Source organism: Sinohyriopsis cumingii, chromosome 5 (assembly GCF_028554795.1).
Source record: "Sinohyriopsis cumingii isolate HCF-2022 chromosome 5, ASM2855479v2, whole genome shotgun sequence".
NCBI lineage: Eukaryota > Metazoa > Mollusca > Bivalvia > Unionida > Unionidae > Sinohyriopsis > Sinohyriopsis cumingii.
The window spans coordinates 1871767-1893538 of record NC_142965.1 but is presented as its reverse complement, the minus strand read 5'-3'; the positions used below and the strand labels follow the sequence as shown (position 1 = coordinate 1893538).

At 36.4% G+C, this 21772-nt stretch overlaps 1 protein-coding gene across 1 annotated transcript in view; it reads left to right on the top strand.

The window, feature by feature from the left end:
- The first annotated feature begins 268 nt into the window (after positions 1-268).
- LOC149798522 (sodium/glucose cotransporter 4-like) overlaps positions 269-21772 on the top strand; it is a 60045-nt gene continuing 38541 nt past the window's right edge. Inside the window, exons 1-2 of the mRNA XM_089957330.1 lie at positions 269-700; positions 18225-18296. Of these exons, the coding sequence (XP_089813456.1) occupies positions 617-700; positions 18225-18296 (156 nt within the window). The 5' untranslated portion in view covers positions 269-616. The remainder of the gene's footprint in view (positions 701-18224; positions 18297-21772) is intronic.

Below are 21772 nucleotides of genomic sequence, written 5' to 3'. Positions count from 1 at the left end.
CAAATCTGGAGTTTCCTTTTGACCCGAAAAACCGCATACTTACGATGATATACCACGTGCATAGTTTCAAGTTAATGTGTAATTGAACTTTAGCGAACTTATTAAGCCTTGGCTAACACTAACTTTCTAGGTTGGAAATGCACACCTTGTTTTTGTGGATTTCTTTTTTTTTGTATGCCCAACTAAACATGACACGACGACAGTTACCTTTGATCAGATAAAAGAGGTCACATGTATTGAATGTGTGCGATCGAAGCCATTATATTGCCATTAGATTGTCGTGACTGAACAATGAACTTAATTACTATGACGTGTTCAATAATAGTTCTCCATGGAGCTAATGCTGCTCGTTGATATATACAATGACCTGAAATATTTTGTGTAAAATTTAACTCTGATACTTAATCTGCATTTAGTAATTCCACCTTGAAAATTAATGTATATGAGCTTTATTTATAAAAAAAAAAAAAAACAAACAAAAAAAAAAAAAAAAACACCATACAGGTAAATGTGTGCTTCGTTCTTTTTTCAAGTAAAAGATTTCGACTCGCTTCACAGTAACTGTTATTTGACGTGCTGAACTCAGATTTGGGAAGTTTATCCTCGGGTATAAACCATGCTAACACAAGGACTCTCCCACTGGGCGGATATTCTCGTGGTCGTTATATATTTTGTACTTGTGACAGGAGTAGCCATTTGGGTAAGTATTTTATATTCATATTTTCTCATATTATTTATTTTTGTTAATGTAATTTTCTCACACAGAAGCAATACGAACATTTTAAGCAGTTAAGTTTGAATGGGTAGCTTCGACAAAATCTGTAAGCACAATTTTGCGTGGCAATCTAGTACAATTATTTGTTGAATTTTAAAAATTATATACAAGTTTGATCCGATACCTAATGCGATACGTAATGGGACAAATACGTTATTTTGGTGTTTGCATTAGGTAGGAGGAGGCCAGAAAATGGCGATTTGTAAAATGTGCAGAACTTACATTGACGTGTTGAATCTTGTACGTCACTATCTGCATTTCACCGGTCGAAAATGGCGAGAAAGCTTGACAGCAGCTTCCCGTGGGTCGATAGATGTTCGCCGTTTCTTCTTCCACCAAATATACTGACCATAATATATAGCCTGACACAGGGGTCGGTAACCTATTGTACATAGTGTGCCACTTTGTTCCGGATTAATTACAAAATGAACGAGCGCGTGCCACCAATAAGAGAGTAACACTGTTAAAATCGCAATGTTTGACTGCTCTTCGCGTGCCACACAAAGCCTTTCGTGGCGCGCGTGCCGTAGGTTGCCGACTGCTGCCTTTCATGTCGTGAAAAATGGTAGTAAATCAAGAAAACTAAACCAATCCAAGCAATGCGGTCAGGGACGTCATTTCAACTTTTTTCGAAGGTGGGTGGTTGGCAGGGGGGGCAAAACTTGACGGGTTTGTTAATTTTCTATATAGGCTACAGCAATTTTACAGCACATGCATATTCCCCCCTGACCCCCTCCGCAAATGACGTCCCTGGATGTGGTGTATGGTCATAGCAATTTGTATAGGGATATGCCGCCAATGGTTCCTTTAAGGTACCCTATCATCTTTTTTATGCACTAGTTGAACAATCTAAAACATGTATAGGTCAGTTACTTTAGATTATAGGAAAAGTATTAGTATTGTGTGTGTGATTTTTAACGCAGCTTTAACAATTATCCCGTCATATAGCTACGATGTCTGCAGTATGGCAGTTTATACTGATGTCTAGCACTAGGGTATCATGCCGCATGCATATAGGATCATGTTTCAACCAGTCACATTATCCTGACACCAGACCGACCAGTCCTAACACTAACCTCTTAATGTTGAGCGCCAAGCAATGCAGCTTAAGTACCATTTGTACAAGTCTTCGTTATGACGGGGTTCGAACCCACGACCTCCATGATCCAATGCGGACGCTCTAACCACTTGGGCCACCGGATTTGTCTGAAAAGTATTAGATACATATATCTAACCGTGAAGTGTTAACTCTTAAATAAAGATATTCGAAATTCTAAAATCTTGTCCATGGTGTTAAGTAAATCCCGCCTGTGAAGTGATAAACCAGAGGCAATCAATTGAGAGCATTTTTAAGTATTGAAAAACTGAGATAATCATGAAATCTAACTATGTATTAGACATTCAAGAAAATGGTCACCTATTCATATGCAACTATATTTGGAGAATGGACCACAATGCTCAAAATATCCCCAGATACAATCATATGGGATATTAAAACATCCACCCTCATGTCATGAACCATAAAGTAATCCCCCAAAGGTACTTTTCCGCATTAGAATTTACCCTTGATATTTGTGAACGTTATGTCTTGAGTTGAAATTGTGTCAAATGCTACGTACGATTCTGCTTTGAAATAATACAGCTCCACCTGGAAACTTTGCTAAGAATCCATCTATCTGAGTGGATTCAGTTTAGACTTGCATTTGGCAAACCAAATTTATAGAGTCTAGAAACAGATTTTAAGACATTGATATGCAAGCGCTTGGCCACTTCCGTCCGGTCGTAAAATAACTTCGGAAAGAGTTGTAGGATTGCACATCATGTTGATATAAATGGTGATTTGCCTTTGGCAGAGTGCACCACATATGTTACAACAGAAAACGAGGGAGCAATCCAGTCATGACATTTTCTCCTTTTGCCACAATATTGTTTGATGTCATGAGCTTCCCGACGTTGTTGCAGCTGCTGTTTGACAGAATCACGGACTGGAAGATACTTCTTAATTGCCTCTAGTCATTCTCGAGCTATATATACATGTACATACAGCTGCAACAACGTCGGGAAGCTCATGCGGAATTTACAGAAAATACAGAAAAGTTATTTAAACTAATTGTCTAACCAGCCAAAAATGTGTTACAGCAATTGAGGCAACATAAACGCTCTGATATTGTTGACGACCGTCTTCAACCTCCTCCGCCACCCCAGCTACCACCACCACCAAAATCTAGACATCAGTATGTTAAAATCGAATATATTTACACTCCAAAATTCGCCGATTGGGTCAAAGATGTATATCGCGTTGCTACTAATACTCAGCAAGTTAGAAAAGACGACAATGATCTTGAAATCGTTAAACAAACAGTAGAGGAATATGTTGCAGGAATAGAAGTAAAAATGGAAACAAAACGTAAAGAAACGAGACGTCAGTTTGAAAAAGCCGAAGAAGAAAGAAGAATATTGGATGTAAAAAACTAGACCTGAAACCAAAAAAGGAAAAATTAAAATATATGTCAAGGGCGACCAAGGAGAGTGAGGAAAGAAACTGGAGTGGTGCTAACCAGTGAAAACAAACCTTGTGGGTGATTTACAATAAACTTTGTCCCAATACCGTCCTCGCTGATGTTGATCGACTAGAAATTCTGATTGGTGGAGGACGAGCCGGCAATAATTCTCACGAAATCATCAATGAAGCAACTGCTATTTGTCAGCGTTTATTTACCGGTGACGTCATGAACATTAACGCTTATCGGGCATTAGTCGATGAAATTACCAATATTCACTACAGTGGTTGATCAATTAGATCGGTGATAACAAAATAACATGATTATACACAATGCCCAGCGTGGACCTGAAAACATCTGGTGATACATTCACTATTACCGGTTTATAAAATGATATATTGAGGTGGACTAGGCGATATTATTCAAGGTTTATTGAGAAGGATAGCCCCAAATGATATCCAATTGCAAAACAATTAGGCATGAAACCCATCGAAGTTGTTCGTGATAAGGTATTGGGACTATTGGTGATGTTGCTGGTAAAGCATTCTCACCGATCAAGGACAGACTCGCGCAATTAATACGACGAAAACCACAGCCGGAAAACTGCCCAGCACCGAAGTGATGCCAGCAAGTTAAGTAAAATAATAAATCAAGCTGCAAAGGAGTGGTTGAAAGAATAAGCAGGAGAGCCGTCACTGACAAAACAACAAGCCGCCGAGAGAGAAAAACCATAACTGCACGTCTGATAGCGGGAAGTGGCCTGGCTCGGACGTTGTTTTAAACCACAAATAATATAATAGAATGTTCAAGCGTGTATCTTAACAGTGTCACGTAACGCATTGACGGAAAGAATATTGAATCATGTCTCGAAAATGTTTTCGTTGCCACGACGATATTCGGTATGGCAAGATATTCGGATGATTATTCACGGTCTGATGGTCCATCAATTATGTTCGCGAAGGATACCACTGATCATCCAGAGAACCTCAACATAACAATGAACACCTCTGGAACTGAAGTCGTATCAATAAATGAAAATTTCAAGCAGGGATTTGTGGCACGTCGATCAATGTTAAACGGCAAGGAAGGATTATTAGGTGTAACTCCACTATCACACATATTAGGATTTTGCAGAAATGTTAGATAAGTTATCTTTGGTGCTAAACATACTGTGGTGCTTGTCAGAAAAGCCATCGAGAGCGACGCAATCAGGCCCCACGATACAGTTGATGCTTTTAATGTGAAACACACAAAGCTTTCGATGTGGATGCCAACAATGACACCATCACTCGTTGAAGAACAACGGCTGCTCTCTTTCATGGATAGTGGCGGTAAGTCAACACTGTCGTGGTTGCGATCACCATAGACATCGTTCAAAATAACGTTGCTAGGTTATTTACATGGCAGATCGCATCACATGAGGGATTTCAGCTCCGCAACATATATTCATAATGTTTCAGGATAACACCAGAGTAGATTCACAACAGCGAACCCCAATGGTGTTTGACGCGCTCGGGGTTAGTGGAGTTTCTCTGAGAAAAAATGGACATCAAGAACCATCTGAAGTTGTGTTATTGAATTTTGAAAACATTCATATTGATTCTGTTTTGCAGATATCCCAGCGAGATTACTCGCAGTGATCCATTACCTCTCGCTGGAACACATAGATTTGTCCAGGCAATCAGTCGTTGTCATATACTTTCGAGCTCTTTTAGCACCACCAGCTGATATTCCTAATTACAGAGCAATCTCTGTTATACTGTGAGATAAAACAATGTTGCCTGAAATCATTGGTGGACGAATGAGAGTAATTGATGGAAAATATGTAATTACATCATTAATGATGCTATACTTTCGTATCATCACGTCAATGTTACTCTGAAAATCGGTCAGATTAAAAGCTGCAATCGGCATCAATAAAGAATTATTTAGCAAAAATATAGTTGAAATCAAAGGCGTTGCAAGGCCTCAGTGTCTTTATCTGAACGTCAGCGCAAACACTACAATGAAAGAAATAAAAAAAATGGTGTTCGACGTGACCTTTCCGAGAATGCGATTAATGATACAGCAAAGACCGGCGGTATATTTCCACTTCTAGCGGCGACACCAGCGTTGATTGCCGCTGAAGCTCCAGCTGTTGAAAAAGAATTGGAACAGCTACCGGCATAGCACTAAAGAAGGCGAGAAGACGGGGTTTGAAAACATCAACAAAAAAGGGACGAGATCTGCGATTAAGTACGGTCAAGATCTGCGACTGCCACGAATGTTGCGCTAAACCTACCCATGTCCAATTTGGTTTACTTGATGCTGCTCGGTGATTAAACATAAAAAGATGTCAGAGGTGTTTTCATGTGTGATCAGTTACCGGGAAACCCAAACCGCGTTGAAACTGATATCATTATTTACGATGGCCGTTCAGGTCCAGGTATCCATTGGGTTTCATACGCGGTTGGTCAACGTGGTGTAGTTTATTTTGATGAATATTTGTTGAAGAGTCAAATGATTCGATCTCGGCAAATCCAGTTAGATCGTGGTCGACAGGCAATGGACCGTTTATTGCAACTCTGGTCATTTTGTGTGTTGGATGAACATATCGTAAAAAATATGATAAAAATTCGCCTTATGCAAGAAAACTAGCCGGATACAATGTCACGGTGTCAACAGAGATCACTTCTGATGGATTATACTTTGTGTTCCAAAGGCCACCATTTACAAACTCGACACATGAACTCGATATATCATTGATTAATTCCTTGAGGTTTGGACACCATGAATATTTTTGTTGTGCTATATGAGCAACAACAGACGATATTGTAAAAAAAAGTTATTGAGCAATTCATCTATGTTGGTGTTGGCGTCGTAGACGCTTGCAGTAGTTTCATGACCGCCGTTGTTGATATATTTTACAACAATTTGTTTCATCGCGTGCTAGAGTGATTCTTTCCGATGAAGTTTACCCGACGGTTGCACAAACTGGTCGAATTATGATTCACCATTATCATCGGATCAATCACTAAGAAATAGCCAGACCGATACAGGGTCACTTGTACTAATATTATAAATCTCAAAAATATCACCGTTATAAACTCTAGTTTTTTTCTCGTGGACATTTTGTTACTGCTTCAGTCCACGCATGAGCATTATAATCTACTATCATTATTGGAGATCTTCGTGTTGCATATTTTATTGGAATTTTACAAAACATCATCTTTTGATGTTTTTGCTTCTATTGGAAACATCAATGTTTTTCCAAAACTATAACGTCATCTATGCTTGCGTCGTTGATAATACGCCTGACCAAGTAATTTATTTGCTTTTAATCGCAAATCTGTTATCTGTTTCCTCGTTCATTGCTCATAAAATGTGCTCTGACTCGCAGAGCCACATAATTCAACAGTTCACTTTGCATCGATTGAAGAGCATTAATGTCAGGATCAATTAAAGGATAAAGTGCGAAAAACAACATTGAATAAAGGATACGCACGCATATAATATGGTCGGTCAATATAAGTCAGCGTACCTGGTTTAGAATTTTTGTCCACTGTGATAACACTATTCTGTCGTCGAGATTATTTAACTGGTTCATGTTTATCCCGGATGATCCACGTCGGGCCATGCTGGATTTCGTAGTGCTCGACAATAAATTTTATTTATCGCTGCGTGATCTTCGTTCATTGTTGAGTCAGTAAAAACACCGTTGTGTTCTATCCTGAACGTTGACCAAAATGGAACAGCACCATCGCGGTTAAACTCATCTTTGGCCATCCTGTTATCATCGTGTAATTGCAGTTCAAACAGTGGGCGTTTCTTTATCGGTTAATCTGTCGAACTCAAACCTAGTGGTGTATTGAGTTCAATAGAGGCCAATCTTTTTCGTTCCAGTTCATAAGCTTATCTGGTTTTATCTCCAACTCAACTGAGGCCTATCTCTCAAATTCCTTTGAGGCTAACGGCAATTTTATCTGATCCCATATTTTGTTCTTGTGCGATTTTGGACTTTGGGAACTCTGGTTTAATTCCAATCGGATTAAAATAATGTTCCCTTAATTGTTTTGCTGCTGTCCACTTACTCTTTATTAGATGCAAGAAAAGTATTTTTCTCTAATTAACTTTCTCTAATTGGATGTTTTTAAAATATTATATGATGTGATAGGATAAAAAAAAATAGCTGTAAGTGGTTGATGATCGGATCAATTACACTATTCGGAAAAACTTGCCATGGTGATTATTGTGGATATCATTCGGTTGTGATTGTTGAGGAAGCCATGGACCAAAACTATGTTTGAAATGTGGAGTTGGCGTAAATGGGAAAAAAGAACTTTGTTCATCATCTAGTGGACGAAAATAGCGAGCGCAATTATTATTATTATTTATCGTGTGCAGTGGATGCCCAGCTATTAATACCACCACCACCAGCACCGGGAAAATGTGTCAGTTGGTAGTTGTTCACAATGTGTAACATGGTCTGCAGAGCTCTACAGCTACAGCAAGAGTCATTGGTCTGGTCCCATCGTACAAGGTTGACTGCATAACGCCCCTGTCCTATCCGGAAACGGTTCCGCGTGGTCTACAGGTGTCACGGAAGGTTGAAGCCTGGATGACAGACAGATGGGTCAGCTACAAGGCAGTGGTTTACAACATCTGCTAAAGATCACTCATCACTCCATGCCGAAATAGCTATCATATCCTCTGACAACGGACCTAAGCACATTGGATGTCTCGACGCCAAGCGGACTGCTGGATGTGAAGTGATGTCCTCGTTCAGTGGAAGTTTCTCACTGGCATAGACCTTAGCCAACAATTTTATAGTTGCTTCATGGCGACGGAGGTGTGGAGGAGGAATGTTAATGAGTACCGATAACCATGGTAAAGGAGTAGAACGTGGTATTCCAGATTATGCGCATTGTTTTGTTGAGTTGGACGTCAATTAATTTTGGTATAGAACGATCGAGCCCAGACAGGAACGCAATACTTGGCTGTCGAATAATAAAGGGCCAGTGCTGGTGTCTTGAGTGTCTGAGCACTAGCGCCACAGGTTGAACCAGCCAGTTTGCGGAGGAGGTTCTTTCGAGTGCTCAGTTTTCCTTAAGTTGTTTTCAGTTGGTTGTAGAATGTCAGTGATCTGTCCAAAGTCACACCAAGATATATTGGTATCCGGTCGTGTTTTATGTGCAGTCCATTGAGGAGGATGCAAAACTCACGGTTCGCATTTACATTGTTAAGGTGGAAGACGCTGGAGACTGTCTTTTGTGCTTGGCTGTAGACGCCATTTTGCTTTGAAGAAGTCCATCATTTCCTCCAGATCCTTATTCATTACCTTCTCAAACTCAGTAAATGTGATTAAAGATATTACGAAATAAAATACGCCGATGATGATCTTAAAATAAAGATTATCTCGAGAAATATATAAAAAAATAATATTGTATTAGAGAAAAGGAAATATATATATATGGAGCAAGATGAAAAAGAGAAAAGCGTTCATGAGTTTAAGAAGCATCCTGTATTCGTCAACTATGAAGCAAATCGCGCCAGTTTTACTAGAAATTGCAAGAAAAATAACCTTTTGGTTTTGTTATTAAAATGGGTTACCTCAAAATTGGTATTATAATTTCTGGCAGTAAAAAATCAAAACGTACTTTTATCATTGATCCATTTACGAATGCGTCAAAGTTGTGATAGATGACGGTCTTGTTTTTGACGATATCAACTCTGATGTACTCAATAATAATTAAGAGGTTAGTGTTAGGACTGGTTGGCCTGATGTCAGAATAACGTGACTGGGTGGGACATCATGCTACATGTCTGCGGCATGGTGCTAGAACATCACTATAAACTGTAACACTGCAGACATCGTAGTGATATGACTGAAAAATTGTTAAAGCTACTTTACAAATCCGAAACACACAAACACACGCACACAAACAAACAAAATGTTAGTATATTGCTATCACATTTTTCCATCAGAGGTACCATGTACGAATGTTATTCTTTTATAAAAGCCAGGTTGCTCGTTATTTGTAGAGATATCATTTGGTAAAAGCTGAAACATCGTTTACCATCATGCTGCAAAATGTTCAGTGAAACTGTATCGGCGTAATCACCATTCCACCATCCCAGAAAATATAAAATTAAACAAGACAAGCTGTCTTTTCAATAAGAAGGTTTTACCATACAAAAAGAAAACTCGCTGGTAATTATACCATTACACATGCTTTACATACTTTAGTAGACTAGACTGATCGTGTATTTTTATTTTTATATGAGAAAAGTATAGATATTAAGCTATTTTGTCATACGGTAGCTTCTGAAAGGAAAAAGGGGGAGGGAAGGGAAGAAAGAAGGCAACAAATGCTACGTTCACATCCAAACTCGTCTTCCAGATCTACTGTTGTAGATTTATGAGGTGGGGGGATGAGGTCGCCGAATACTGTTGTAGATTTATGAGGTGGGGGGATGAGGTCGCCGAATACTGTTGTAGATTTATGAGGTGGGGGGATGAGGTCGCCGAATACTGTTGTAGATTTATGAGGTGGGGGGATGAGGTCGCCGAATACTGCCTCTTGACCTCAGTCCACTACACCACTCGCCCATACAGGTGCCATGGTTTATCCATAAAGACTGCAAACGTACCAATCAAATGCATAGCTTTGTAGCTCACAACAAAATATGTGTGGTACGTTCTTACCAGTATGCATGTGTATACAGCTACAATTAAATCTGTGTGTGTGTGTGTGTGTGTGAAGCAAAACAATTCACTTGACATCAAGAGCTATTTTATATGAGGTCAGCAGACTTGAATACACTAATTACAGATCAGTCCGGGCCAGTTTAGATTGGAATTGTGTTTTGTCCAAAAAATGGAAAGAAAATTCTTCCGATATACAATAGTCCACAAAAAAGACTGCAAATGGATAGCCCCAATAGCTACATGCGGTTTGCTTCTTGTTGTTGACACCTCTTAGCTCCATCCCAGCATATATGGCTGATTAGAACTTAGAAATGACACCCTGTTTTGCTTCTTATCGCCATTCCTTTGCTGGGAAGTGTGGGGGGTGGGGGGGGGGGGAAGGGGGGTGGCGAAGAGTGGCATGGAGACACCCTCTCAAGGTCGAAAATGTTAATAGCATCTCCGCATCAGTGCTGAGTGAATGTAACATGCCCACATGTAGGGATAACAGGCCACATTTAAAATTTCATTTTAGGTTAATAAACATGGAATTTTTTTACAAGGTCAAAGCATTCGAAATATAAAATTAGTAAATAAAGTATAATTCTTTTCATGGTTTTTGCTCATAGCATGTGTAAACAGCTTATTTTTCCCTGCAAAAAAAACATTTCTATAAAGAGGGAGCATTTGATTTACAGTGTTTATGTTAAAAACAAATCCAGTAATGGAGTGTTTTCTTGGGTTCATTAATGAAACAGTCACTAGAGAATAAAACCAGTGTAAAATAACGATAAAATCACAGACAAATAAAGATTTTTATGCAGGGGGTATGGATGATACAACAGCCTGAGCTACAAGTAACCTTAAAACCTTGACAAGTTTTTTTTAAAATTATTACAGGATGAGGGGTCATATTCTTCTAACAGAAAATATCACATCTCATCTGTGAAGATACAAGTCTAAATTTGTATTAATCTTTTTGACTACTACATTAATTTCATATCCAAAGGTATCAAACAGGTTTTATACTATTTTGTAGCAGTAAAAATAAAAACAAACTGCTGGCAAAGATATTTATAGTTGCTACCAAAGGAGTCTGACGTTTTGTCAGTAAAGTACCATACAATAAATCACTTAATGTACTATAAATATATGTAAATTTATTATAGAGATAATGTGAATTCGTGTTGTCACAGATTTCGTTGTACTTTATTGATAAAACGTCGGACTCTGCGGTTCATACCTCTACCAGGTGCTCAAGGGAGAGAAATGATACACATTCCCGGTTAAAGCTCAAACGGAGGGTATGTTATAATACGACCCTATTCCCATGAAACGAAGATAAGTACCACAATATTATTGGCACATTCTATATTTAGATACATAAAAAACTCTCCCGCGTGAAACCCTCCATGATTCACACATTTTGTGGCTTTTTCATGAAAATATTCTCTGAGCCGAATCAAATTCTTACTAATAACGTATAGTTTAAAAGAAAAAGCCAAATGGTTTCCTTTGCGCATGTCATGACGTAAAATGTTCCCGCTATTCATGAAATTATCCAATCAAAGTTAAAAGAATGGGAGCCCCGTAAAGAGGGGTACCTTCTCTGTACAAGGGTAGTGAGATTGTGGCACTGAAGCGCCCTCTAGTTACGTTGTTATCGTTTCCACATGCCTTAAATTCCAAAGTGTTAAAAGAAATCGAAGTGCAAAGCCATTTGAGGTGTGTTCAGCCAATATAAGCAAATTAGGATGAAACCTGATAATAAGGTGTGAGATACTCTTACGTACGTAATTACTAAATATAGTAAAATAGGATGAAACTTGATAATGTGTGAGATACTCTTACGTACGTAATTACTCAATATAGTAAAATAGGATGAAACCAGATAATAAAATGTGAGATATTCTTACGTACGTAATTACTCAATATAGTAAAATAGGATGAAACCAGATAATAAGGTGTGAGATACTCTTACGTACGTAATTACTCAATATAGTAAAATAGGACGAAACCTGATAATAAGGTGTGAGATACTCTTACGTACGTAATTACTCAATATAGTAAAATAGGATGAAACCAGATAATAAGGTGTGAGATACTCTTACGTACGTAATTACTCAATATAGTAAAAAAAGGATGAAACCAGATAATAAGGCGTGAGATACGCTTATGTACGTAATTACTTAATACAATAAAATTAGGATGAATCCAGATAATAAGGTGTGAGATACGCTTACGTACGTAATTACTCAACATAGTAAACTAGGATGAAACCTGATAATAAGGCGTGAGATACTCTTACGTACGTAATTACTCAATATAGTAAAATAGGACGAAACCAGATAATAAGGTGTGAGATACTCTTACGTACGTAATTACTAAATATAGTAAAATAGGATGAAACCGGATAATAAGGCGTGAGATACTCTTACGTACGTAATTACTCAATATAGTAAACTAGGATGAAACCTGATAATAAGGTGTGAGATACGCTTACGTACGCAATTACTCAATACAGTAAAATAGGATGAAACCTGATAATAAGGCGTGAGATACTCACGTACGTAATTACTCAATATAGTAAACTAGGATGAAACCTGATAATAAAGTGTAAGATACTCTTACGTACGTAATTACTCAATATAGTAAAACAGGATGAAACCTGATAATAAGGCGTGAGATACTCTTACGTACGTAATTACTCAATATAGTAAAATAGGACATGCTAACTTTAAAGTGATGGCGCCAAAGGTGTATGACAACAGATGTCGATCTAGTTCATTTTGGCACCTGACATCAGAGGAGACCTGCTTAGTGCACGTAGTTTCCCCATGTGACAGCCAATGTGAGTGGGTATAATTTTTGGAATAATCCCTTGTGTTCCTTGAGAGGGGTCAAATGTAAAAATTACACAAAAATTTAACTGCAGTGACATCTTAGAACAATTTTGACCAAACTTTACAAATGCGTTGATGGGGGGGGGGGCAGTTGAAATATGCAACAGAAGTGGTAGGAATATATTGAATAAAATGCGTGGAAAGTTGACATGGCACAACACGGGGGGGGGGGGTCGATTTAAAAAAGAAAGACTTTCACCTATTTCCATTATAAATGTCCAAACAATGGATCTTGTTTTGAAACAGCATTCACAAGTGCTTATTTTAAAATGTGTAACCTCGATAGACCATTCTAATGAGCGTCGAATTTATAATCAACGGTCACGGGTTAAATGCCATTTTGCTTCCCGAAACATTTGTCAACATCACAAACATTCAAGATAAAAAAAATGTGATAAGGACATTTAGTTCATCGAAATGATACATAAAATACACTTAAAGTTAAGTTACCCCAAAAGACAAAATAAAGTTGGATGTTCCATGGCTTATATAGAAGATGGAATAGTGAAGTTGAACCGCAAACATGCATATTAATATCAAATAGAAATGCAATTAATTCTGATAGACATATACAATATTGCGATTTTTTAAAAATTATATTGTCTCCAAGATTGCCATCTTGAAAGAGTATTTCCTGACAAAGAGCTTCAGGATACAATATCAGTTACGGAATTCAAATTTCATAGCATGTGTGTTATACCAGGACTTTTACGTTCAAGTACTTTTCGTGAAAGCATGTGCTTGTGCCAAAGACATTTGACAAACCAATCTTAATTAGTACGGTCAAATATTGTATTTGTGGTGGAGATGATGGACGGAGGATGATACTGAATGAAAGCGAGAATCGTGCAAAGATGTTGTTACATCTTCAGTGTGTATTAAAATTAAACGTGTGTCTAACGGAATACGACTGTGTCGAATGTCAAAAATGACCATTCTTAAAATGCTTTTAGAAATATGAAATTATATATTAATGACTGACTTTCTAGCTTGAACAATAACTAAATGATCAATTTCAACCCATGAAATTTAAAAATCATTCTACTTGTATCCATTATTACGCAGTTATTTATTGAAAGAACTATTTGTTTATGAAAGAATACTAAAGATCGTTGACATTTCAATGTTTTCTTTCAAGAAAAAAGCGAAACTTAACGAATTCGGTCTCGTGTGGTTGACATGCTTATCAGAATGTGATGTATTAGGATATCCTTACGCACAAAATGAGACATGCCTTAATAATTTCCTGAGAACACTGTTGTTAGGTACCGGTTTGAGTGGCTACGGAATCAAGATGGCGGACATGGAAACGCACACGTTTGATAACGTCACGTGAAAACAACGAATACCCGCCCAGATTAGAAAGTCACTGAGCAAGACATATAAGATAGTGGGACCTCTTTAGCGTAAGGATGTAAAACTTGTCAAGATGCATTTCACCAAATTTCGTGATTCTAGGTAGAATATTTTGCATGTAATATGTCAAACATTCGTGTGGTCATGACGTAAATGCAAAGCCAGTAAAATATGAAATATCGGTCACTATGAGCTACTTTTGTGGTAAAAGTGCGGTTTTAGCAGATATGCGTATTAACAACAGTTTTTCGACTGAAGCATGAACAGTTGTTGAGAAATGAACATCAGATATGACACGCCAGAGCAGCGGAGTGTACAGTATATCGCCACGGTTGAAAGGAGGATGTAATACTCATAAAGTTGCATTCCTTAGTTTCAGGATTCTCTAAAGGATAGTATGAATAGAGCGAGCGAAAAACATATGTGGTCATGAACTACGTGCAACAATTTAAACTATGCTAGTAAAATGTGAAATATTAGTCATATTTACCTTTTTTGTAATCTAGTTTATTATATAACGCACAGAGCCCGAGGAATAAACTTAAAACACAATTTAACCTTGTCAGTGAAGTATGAAATGTAATTTACAATGACCTACGTCTCTGAAAAGGATGTAACACTCATTAGGATGCAACCCCTCACCAACGATCACTAATTTAAGTAAAGCAGTATTTATGCAGGGTGAAAAACAAGTTGGCCATGAGCTAAAGGCAAACGTAAACACAGTAAAATGTGAAATGAATGTCACAGTGACTGTCCTTTATTATAATGATGTGGTTCTAACAGAGATATATAAAACATATAGTTCCATGGTGTCTTGGGAAATAAACCAGTCAAAAAAATTACTCAGTGGAACGGGAAATGTAGGTCAATGTGACCTATATTTGTGATGAAATTGTGTAACAGTATCTATAGCGTGCAATAAGACCTGAGCTAAACGCAAAAGACTTGATCATATATGCATAATATCAACTCCCTCGGCCACCTCCCATGGTGGTATGATCTATAAAATACACTCCAAAAATGTTGCTGGGAAAAGAAGAATGGTTGACATTTGACGCCTGGAGTTGTGTAATATAGTGTACAGCTACTCCGTAGATCTGAGCCAACAATATGAGGAATAGAAAGTATAACACTAGCTAACCTTCTAAAATTTAAATAAGACGCTTCTTGGCAATATAATACAATACAATACAATACAGTCTAATGTAATGCAATACAATGCAATGCAATACAATACAATACAATACAATACAATACAATACAATACAATACAATACAATACAATACAATACAATACAATACAATATAATGCAATGCAATACAATACAATGCAGTGCAATACAATTCAATACAATACAATAATGCAATACAATACAATACAATACAATGCAGTGCAATACAATTCAATACAATACAATAATACAATGCAATACAATACAATACAATATCACAATACAATACAATACAATACAATATAATACAACACAATAAATACAGTGCAATGCAATACAATAAATACAATACCTTTCATTGGAACTAAAATGTTGAATTGTGTTTTCCATGAATATTTAATAAGTAGAAAAAGATAGAAGTATTATGTTCCTATTGCATACATAGTGTACAAAGAATTTATATCATATGGTATGATATGTTTAATAAATATGATATGTGAACATATTCATTCGGTTCGTATATATAATTGTTTGTTTAATTCAACAGGAAGTCGGTAATATATTCATGCTTTATTTGTGAATAAAATATTACTGACTTCCTATTGAATTAACATATACATACACATAGTTATCTCCAACAAAAATACAAATAAAAATATTAGATGATTATTAAGATGGTTGAAAATAATTTTTATGACAAGCACGCTCAACGATCTGTTGTAATTTCTTGGACTCTTCCGTTTTGATAAACATACTCTGATGTTATGATACATAGCAGCAAACTGATTGGGTTTTCCCCTGTGATTAACAATACTCAAGAGTTTGACAACGTACGATAAGTGGACAAGTTCCTGAATGACCCCACGCGATGCCTATCAGTTTATATGAGATACACGAAGGACTAAAAATATAAGTACATGTAGTAAAACAGTAGGTTGATTCTTCGTTGACCGCATTTCATGCCCAGTGAACCATTACTACGAACATCATTATCTAGTAAACTGTATTGAAATAAGACGAAAAACAATCATGTTGTTTTTTAACTGGTGGCCTGCTAAGAACGAGAATAAAGCGTAAACGTTTTTAGTAAGGTTTACATTTATATAGGATATTTAAACACGTGTAATTCTGATTGAAAATTGCAGCTAATTAATCGCCTCTTTCGCAAATAATACAAAGATATTTGAGAAAATATGGCAATAATGTTTAAGATAGAAATTGCCTTGAAACTAAATTAAACGCATAGGAGAGAGTATTCAGATTGTTGTTGTCTGCAGGCCCGGCCCTAGGATGTGCGGGGCCCAGAGCTGCAAGCGGTGAGCGCGGGGTCCCAAGCAAAAAAATTGCATTGAGAGTTAACGCGGGGGCCTAATGCAGTTGCCTCGTTCGCCTTGCCTTAGGGCCGGGCCTGGTTGCCTGAGAGATAATTTTAGAATAACGATTACAGAAAGACTGTTCACTTGAAATTTAACAGGCATGATTCTTATTTTAACATAAAAATAATTAATGATAAATTAATCAACTACCTGACAGACAACATCATTGATATAAATTAATTATGAAAGAACAGGATGCATATTATAAATTTAACCGTTTTAATATAAATACATGATACATGTATTATTTAAACAACAACAACAACAAGCAAACAAAAGTTTGAGTTATAGTTAAAGAAAATGGATAGGATGGGATGTTTTTAGAACATCTCTCCATCACAGACATCCATGTTAACTCAACTCATTTGTTTGCTTATTTTAGTTGTTATTGTTGTTGTTGAATTACTCTAATTGATTGAACTCTAAAACTGGATTCAGCTTTGATGATGGTCTTTCCTAGAAGGCAGCCACGAAAGAAGACCTGAAGCGCAAGGGAATGAGAGAAAAGGAAAGATTTTGATATTTAAAGATAAGAATAATTATGACAGTTAATGTTTGCATACTAGTGTATTTCGTGTTTAGATCTTTATATTATATAATCATTTTAATTTATATCAGTGGAAGATCGGAGTAAATTCATTCATTTCGTATTGCGGATCAGTTTGATTCTAAGTTGATTTTTAGTGTTTATTTTGGACGTTGCACACATTGTTGTATCTGGAATATAGAAATATTTACCAAGTCATTGAATACTTGCACAGTATACTAGCTGATAGAACTATAGATGCCAGGGCGATGCTAGAACGTTTAAATTCCATGAAATAATATTTAGAACTGTATACAATACAGCCAAATAATGACTCTTCAATCTTGTTCGAAAACTATAAAGTTTTCTCTTAAGGTGAAAGCTGTTGCCGCCATATTAATTCTTAACATTTCCCTCCAAGTTACTGTCTAAATAATGATTATCATTAAAACAAGAGGCATTGGTGTATATGATAATTTTAGTTTAAAGGGCGTTAAACAGTCACATACGGAAATGTTAGAAACAAATTCTACATAGTTCACACATCTGACCCTAACTGGTCAGGCTGACCCCATAGGTCAACCCCCACTTTGTCTCCATTCTGTAGTTTTGATAAATGATCGCCCTGATGTAAAAAAAAAAAAAAAAAAATTTTCAGTCTGTTCTGTGTACTGTCAGTCGCCTTGGGCTCTAGCTTGGGTGAACATTAAATGAGTTTCGAGCTATGCTGCTTATTTCACGGTGTTAAAGGGAACACAGTAATATATATATTTGTGTGTGCGTGATCCAATATGATGACTGTACATACTTTTAATAGATTTTATTTATTACAATATCAAATATGCCACAATCAATTTATATAAATAAACTCAAATGTACATGTATTTATTTGATGATGTCCAGTTGGTTGCATGCAATTAAAAATATGTTTTCATTCCTTTTCAGTCAGTGTGCCGGGCAAACCGAGGGAATGTCAAAAGCTATTTTCTGGCGGGAAGCTCCCTTGTCTGGCTACCGGTAAGATCTGCTCACATTATCAGTGTAGACCGAGGGTTGAACGTATCAGCATGGTCAGATATGCCGTACCAGTAAGACATTTATTGCCGGTACGGCCGTACCGGAAAGACGGGGTCGGGGGGGGGGGGGGGGGGGAGGGGGTCAGTACCGTACCATCAAGAGTTAAAATCTACTTGCACCACTGACGTAGACACATCCCTGAGGTAGTAGGGAGTGGGGTGCGTCAGTTCTATATTGCTTTAGATTGGTTTGTGCTTCCAAGAAATACCCAATCATGTACCACGGTTAATTTAAAGTCACACATATATTCATATAGTTTTCATAAAACTATATATAGTAAATCTGACTTCATTAGATGATGCTTCTTATTGTGATGAAGTGCTTATAAGTATTTTCATTTTGCTTGTCTATTTAATATGCTTCTTTCAGAATATATAAAAGTGTAGTTCTAGTTCTGAAAGAGCAGTTGTAATCAAGAATCGAACCAAAAGCTATACAAGAGTTAAAAAACCTGACCTAATATAATGTACACTTTTGCATTCCCCCAACAATGAAGACTGGTTCCTTAGTTATAACAGTTAATCAGTTTAGGTGCAGAATTTAAATAGGAAGACATCTCTATTCATGTAAAATTAATTGAAGTTGAAACGTTCACACACACACACACACACACACACACACACACACACCAAAAATATATAAATATATTTGTACAAAGCTAAATTAAAAACTCTAACTTATGTCTCTATACGCATTTTGTTTAACAATTATCACGCAACAAATATTGTAATAAAACCCAAATACATCGTGCATATCAATCATGGATATTTTTCAAAGATATTATCTATAAATTAACAAATTTTGCGCGAACAAATAAATACTTTGGTTTATAAACAGTGTAAATACACACAAATAATAAACTCCCTAAAATACTTTGGTTTATAAACAGTGCAAATACACACAAATAATAAACTCCATTTGTATCTGTCCTGCTCCCGGATGTGCACACGTTCTATGTTGCATTGGAATGTACTTTTACAAACAGTTGTTAATAATTATACTAATGCGATGTTATCCGCAGGAACATTTTATCGTATCGGATTAAGCGCACGGCAGAGACAGGTAAAGCGCGTTATCGTCCTAAAAGTGAGATTAAATCAATGAAGTATAAAAAAAAGTATATGCACTTGCACAAAAGTCTGTCTTATTTTCTTAAGCTATATCATATTTTAACACAAAAACTAAATAATCATTTGAATTTAAATATCTTAATTGCCACTTTAAAGGCAAAGTCCGCAAGGCAAAGTCCTCAAGGCAAAGTCCGCAAGGCAAAGTCCTCAAGGCTGTGCTGCGGGTTACAAGGTTATTGAGTTCCCTTTGTAACACCCTGTTCTTCAAAATACCCTTGGTCCTAGTCATGACTGACTTTTTGCAACTAAAAAGCATAAACAGGAACAGAAAATTTATTATGGGATGTAGGATAAAAGAATAACAGTACACGGTTCCTTATTACGTGAATTAACAAGGACGTGTTCATTATGAGTCAATACAGTGATATCCCCCTCCTTAAAACAACGACAGAATGATTAGTATAAAACGTGTCCATGTCCATTAAAATCAATACATCTAAATGTTTTTGTTGTTGTTTAAATCTTTAAAATGTCAGAGAGCTCAACTATTATTAAAAAGTTTAAAGTGTTTAATTTACCTGATGTATACATAATTGCTTAATGCTGGAGAAATTATATTTTTAAAATATAAATGAAATAATAATTCAGATCTTTTCTTTACATGAATTCCATATAGGTAAAATTTGAAGATAAACATTACTGCTTGCCATTGTTGATTAAACTATTGATTTCTGTATTGATCAAATTATGGATTTCTGTATTGATCAAATTATGGATTTCTGTATTGATCAAACTTTTGATTTCTGTATTGATCAAATTGATGCTATTTTCTTACCATGTAAATATAATAGGCACGGATGAGATGCTATTTTCTTACTATGTAAATATAAGAGTCATGGATGAGACGCTATTTTCTTACTATGTAAATATAAGAGTCATGGATGAAATGCTATTTTCTTACTATGTAAATATAAGAGTCATGGATGAAATGCTATTTTATTACTGTGTAAATATAAGAGCCACGGATGAGATGCTATTTTCTTACTATGTAAATATAAGAGCCACAGATGAGATGTTATTTTCTTACTATGTAAATATTAGAGCCATAGATGAGATGCTATTTTCTTACTATGTAAATATAAGAGTCATGGATGAGATGTAATTTTCTTACTATGTAAATATAAGAGCCATAGATGAGATGCTATTTTCTTACTATGTAAATATTAGAGCCATAGATGAGATGCTATTTTCTTACTATGTAAATATAAGAGTCATGGATGAGATGTAATTTTCTTACTATGTAAATATAAGAGCCATAGATGAGATGCTATTTTCTTACTATGTAAATATAATAGCCATGGATGAGATGTAATTTTCTTACGTTGTAAATATAAGAGCCATGGATGAGATGCTATTTTCTTACTATGTAAATATAAGAGGCATGGATGAGATGCTATTTTCCTTCAAGAAATTGTCCTCTAAACATGTTCCGGAAAAGAACAATTGCGACAACAAGTACAAAAACAATTCCAACAATAATATAGACTACTACTGTCATTGCTGCTGTTGCCACTGCTACTAATGCAACTACTGATATCAAATTACTGACTGTTTAGAGCGCCTCGGAATTTTACGAGATCCCATCCCCACCCAAATTCTGCAGTTGTTAGATGGATATACGTCTTCAGTCAACAGTATAAAAGAAATTGCCATTCGAATTAAAGTCAACAACGCGAAAAATATTACTCTAGTCATTAGCAAAACGTAAATCAGTAAACTACGCATCTGATCTTAGCCAGTTCAGCGTGGGGCAAGACAGGAGCTGGGTAATTTCCGGGGTGTTTGGAACTGGAAGGCTTGGAGTGTAGCTCAAATTATAAATTTACTGAAATTTACATTTTTCTAATGACTAGAGTAATATTTTTCGCTTTGTTGACATTAATACCAGGAATTATCAGATATTTGTACTTATTTTCTTATTACGAACCAAGCTGAAATATTCAGTCTCGATAATCATACAATGAATTACGTAGAGGGGATTGAGCGTCGAGACAAATACATACGTTATGCCCCAGGTTCGATACTTACATAACATAAACAGAAATAGGTATGGTATGTATTTATCGAATTTTATAAAAATAAGAATATTTATATGTGTAACGGAAGGGTGGATGTAGACAGGGGAGCTGGAAAATTCACATCCGGTGACAAGGGCCTAATTGATTTTCTAGTAACGACTTTAAGTGGCTTCCAATTGTTAACACATTTAAGTGGCTTCCAATTGTTAACGTTTAAATGGCTTCCAAATGTTAATACTTTTAAGTGGCTTCCAATGGTTAACACATT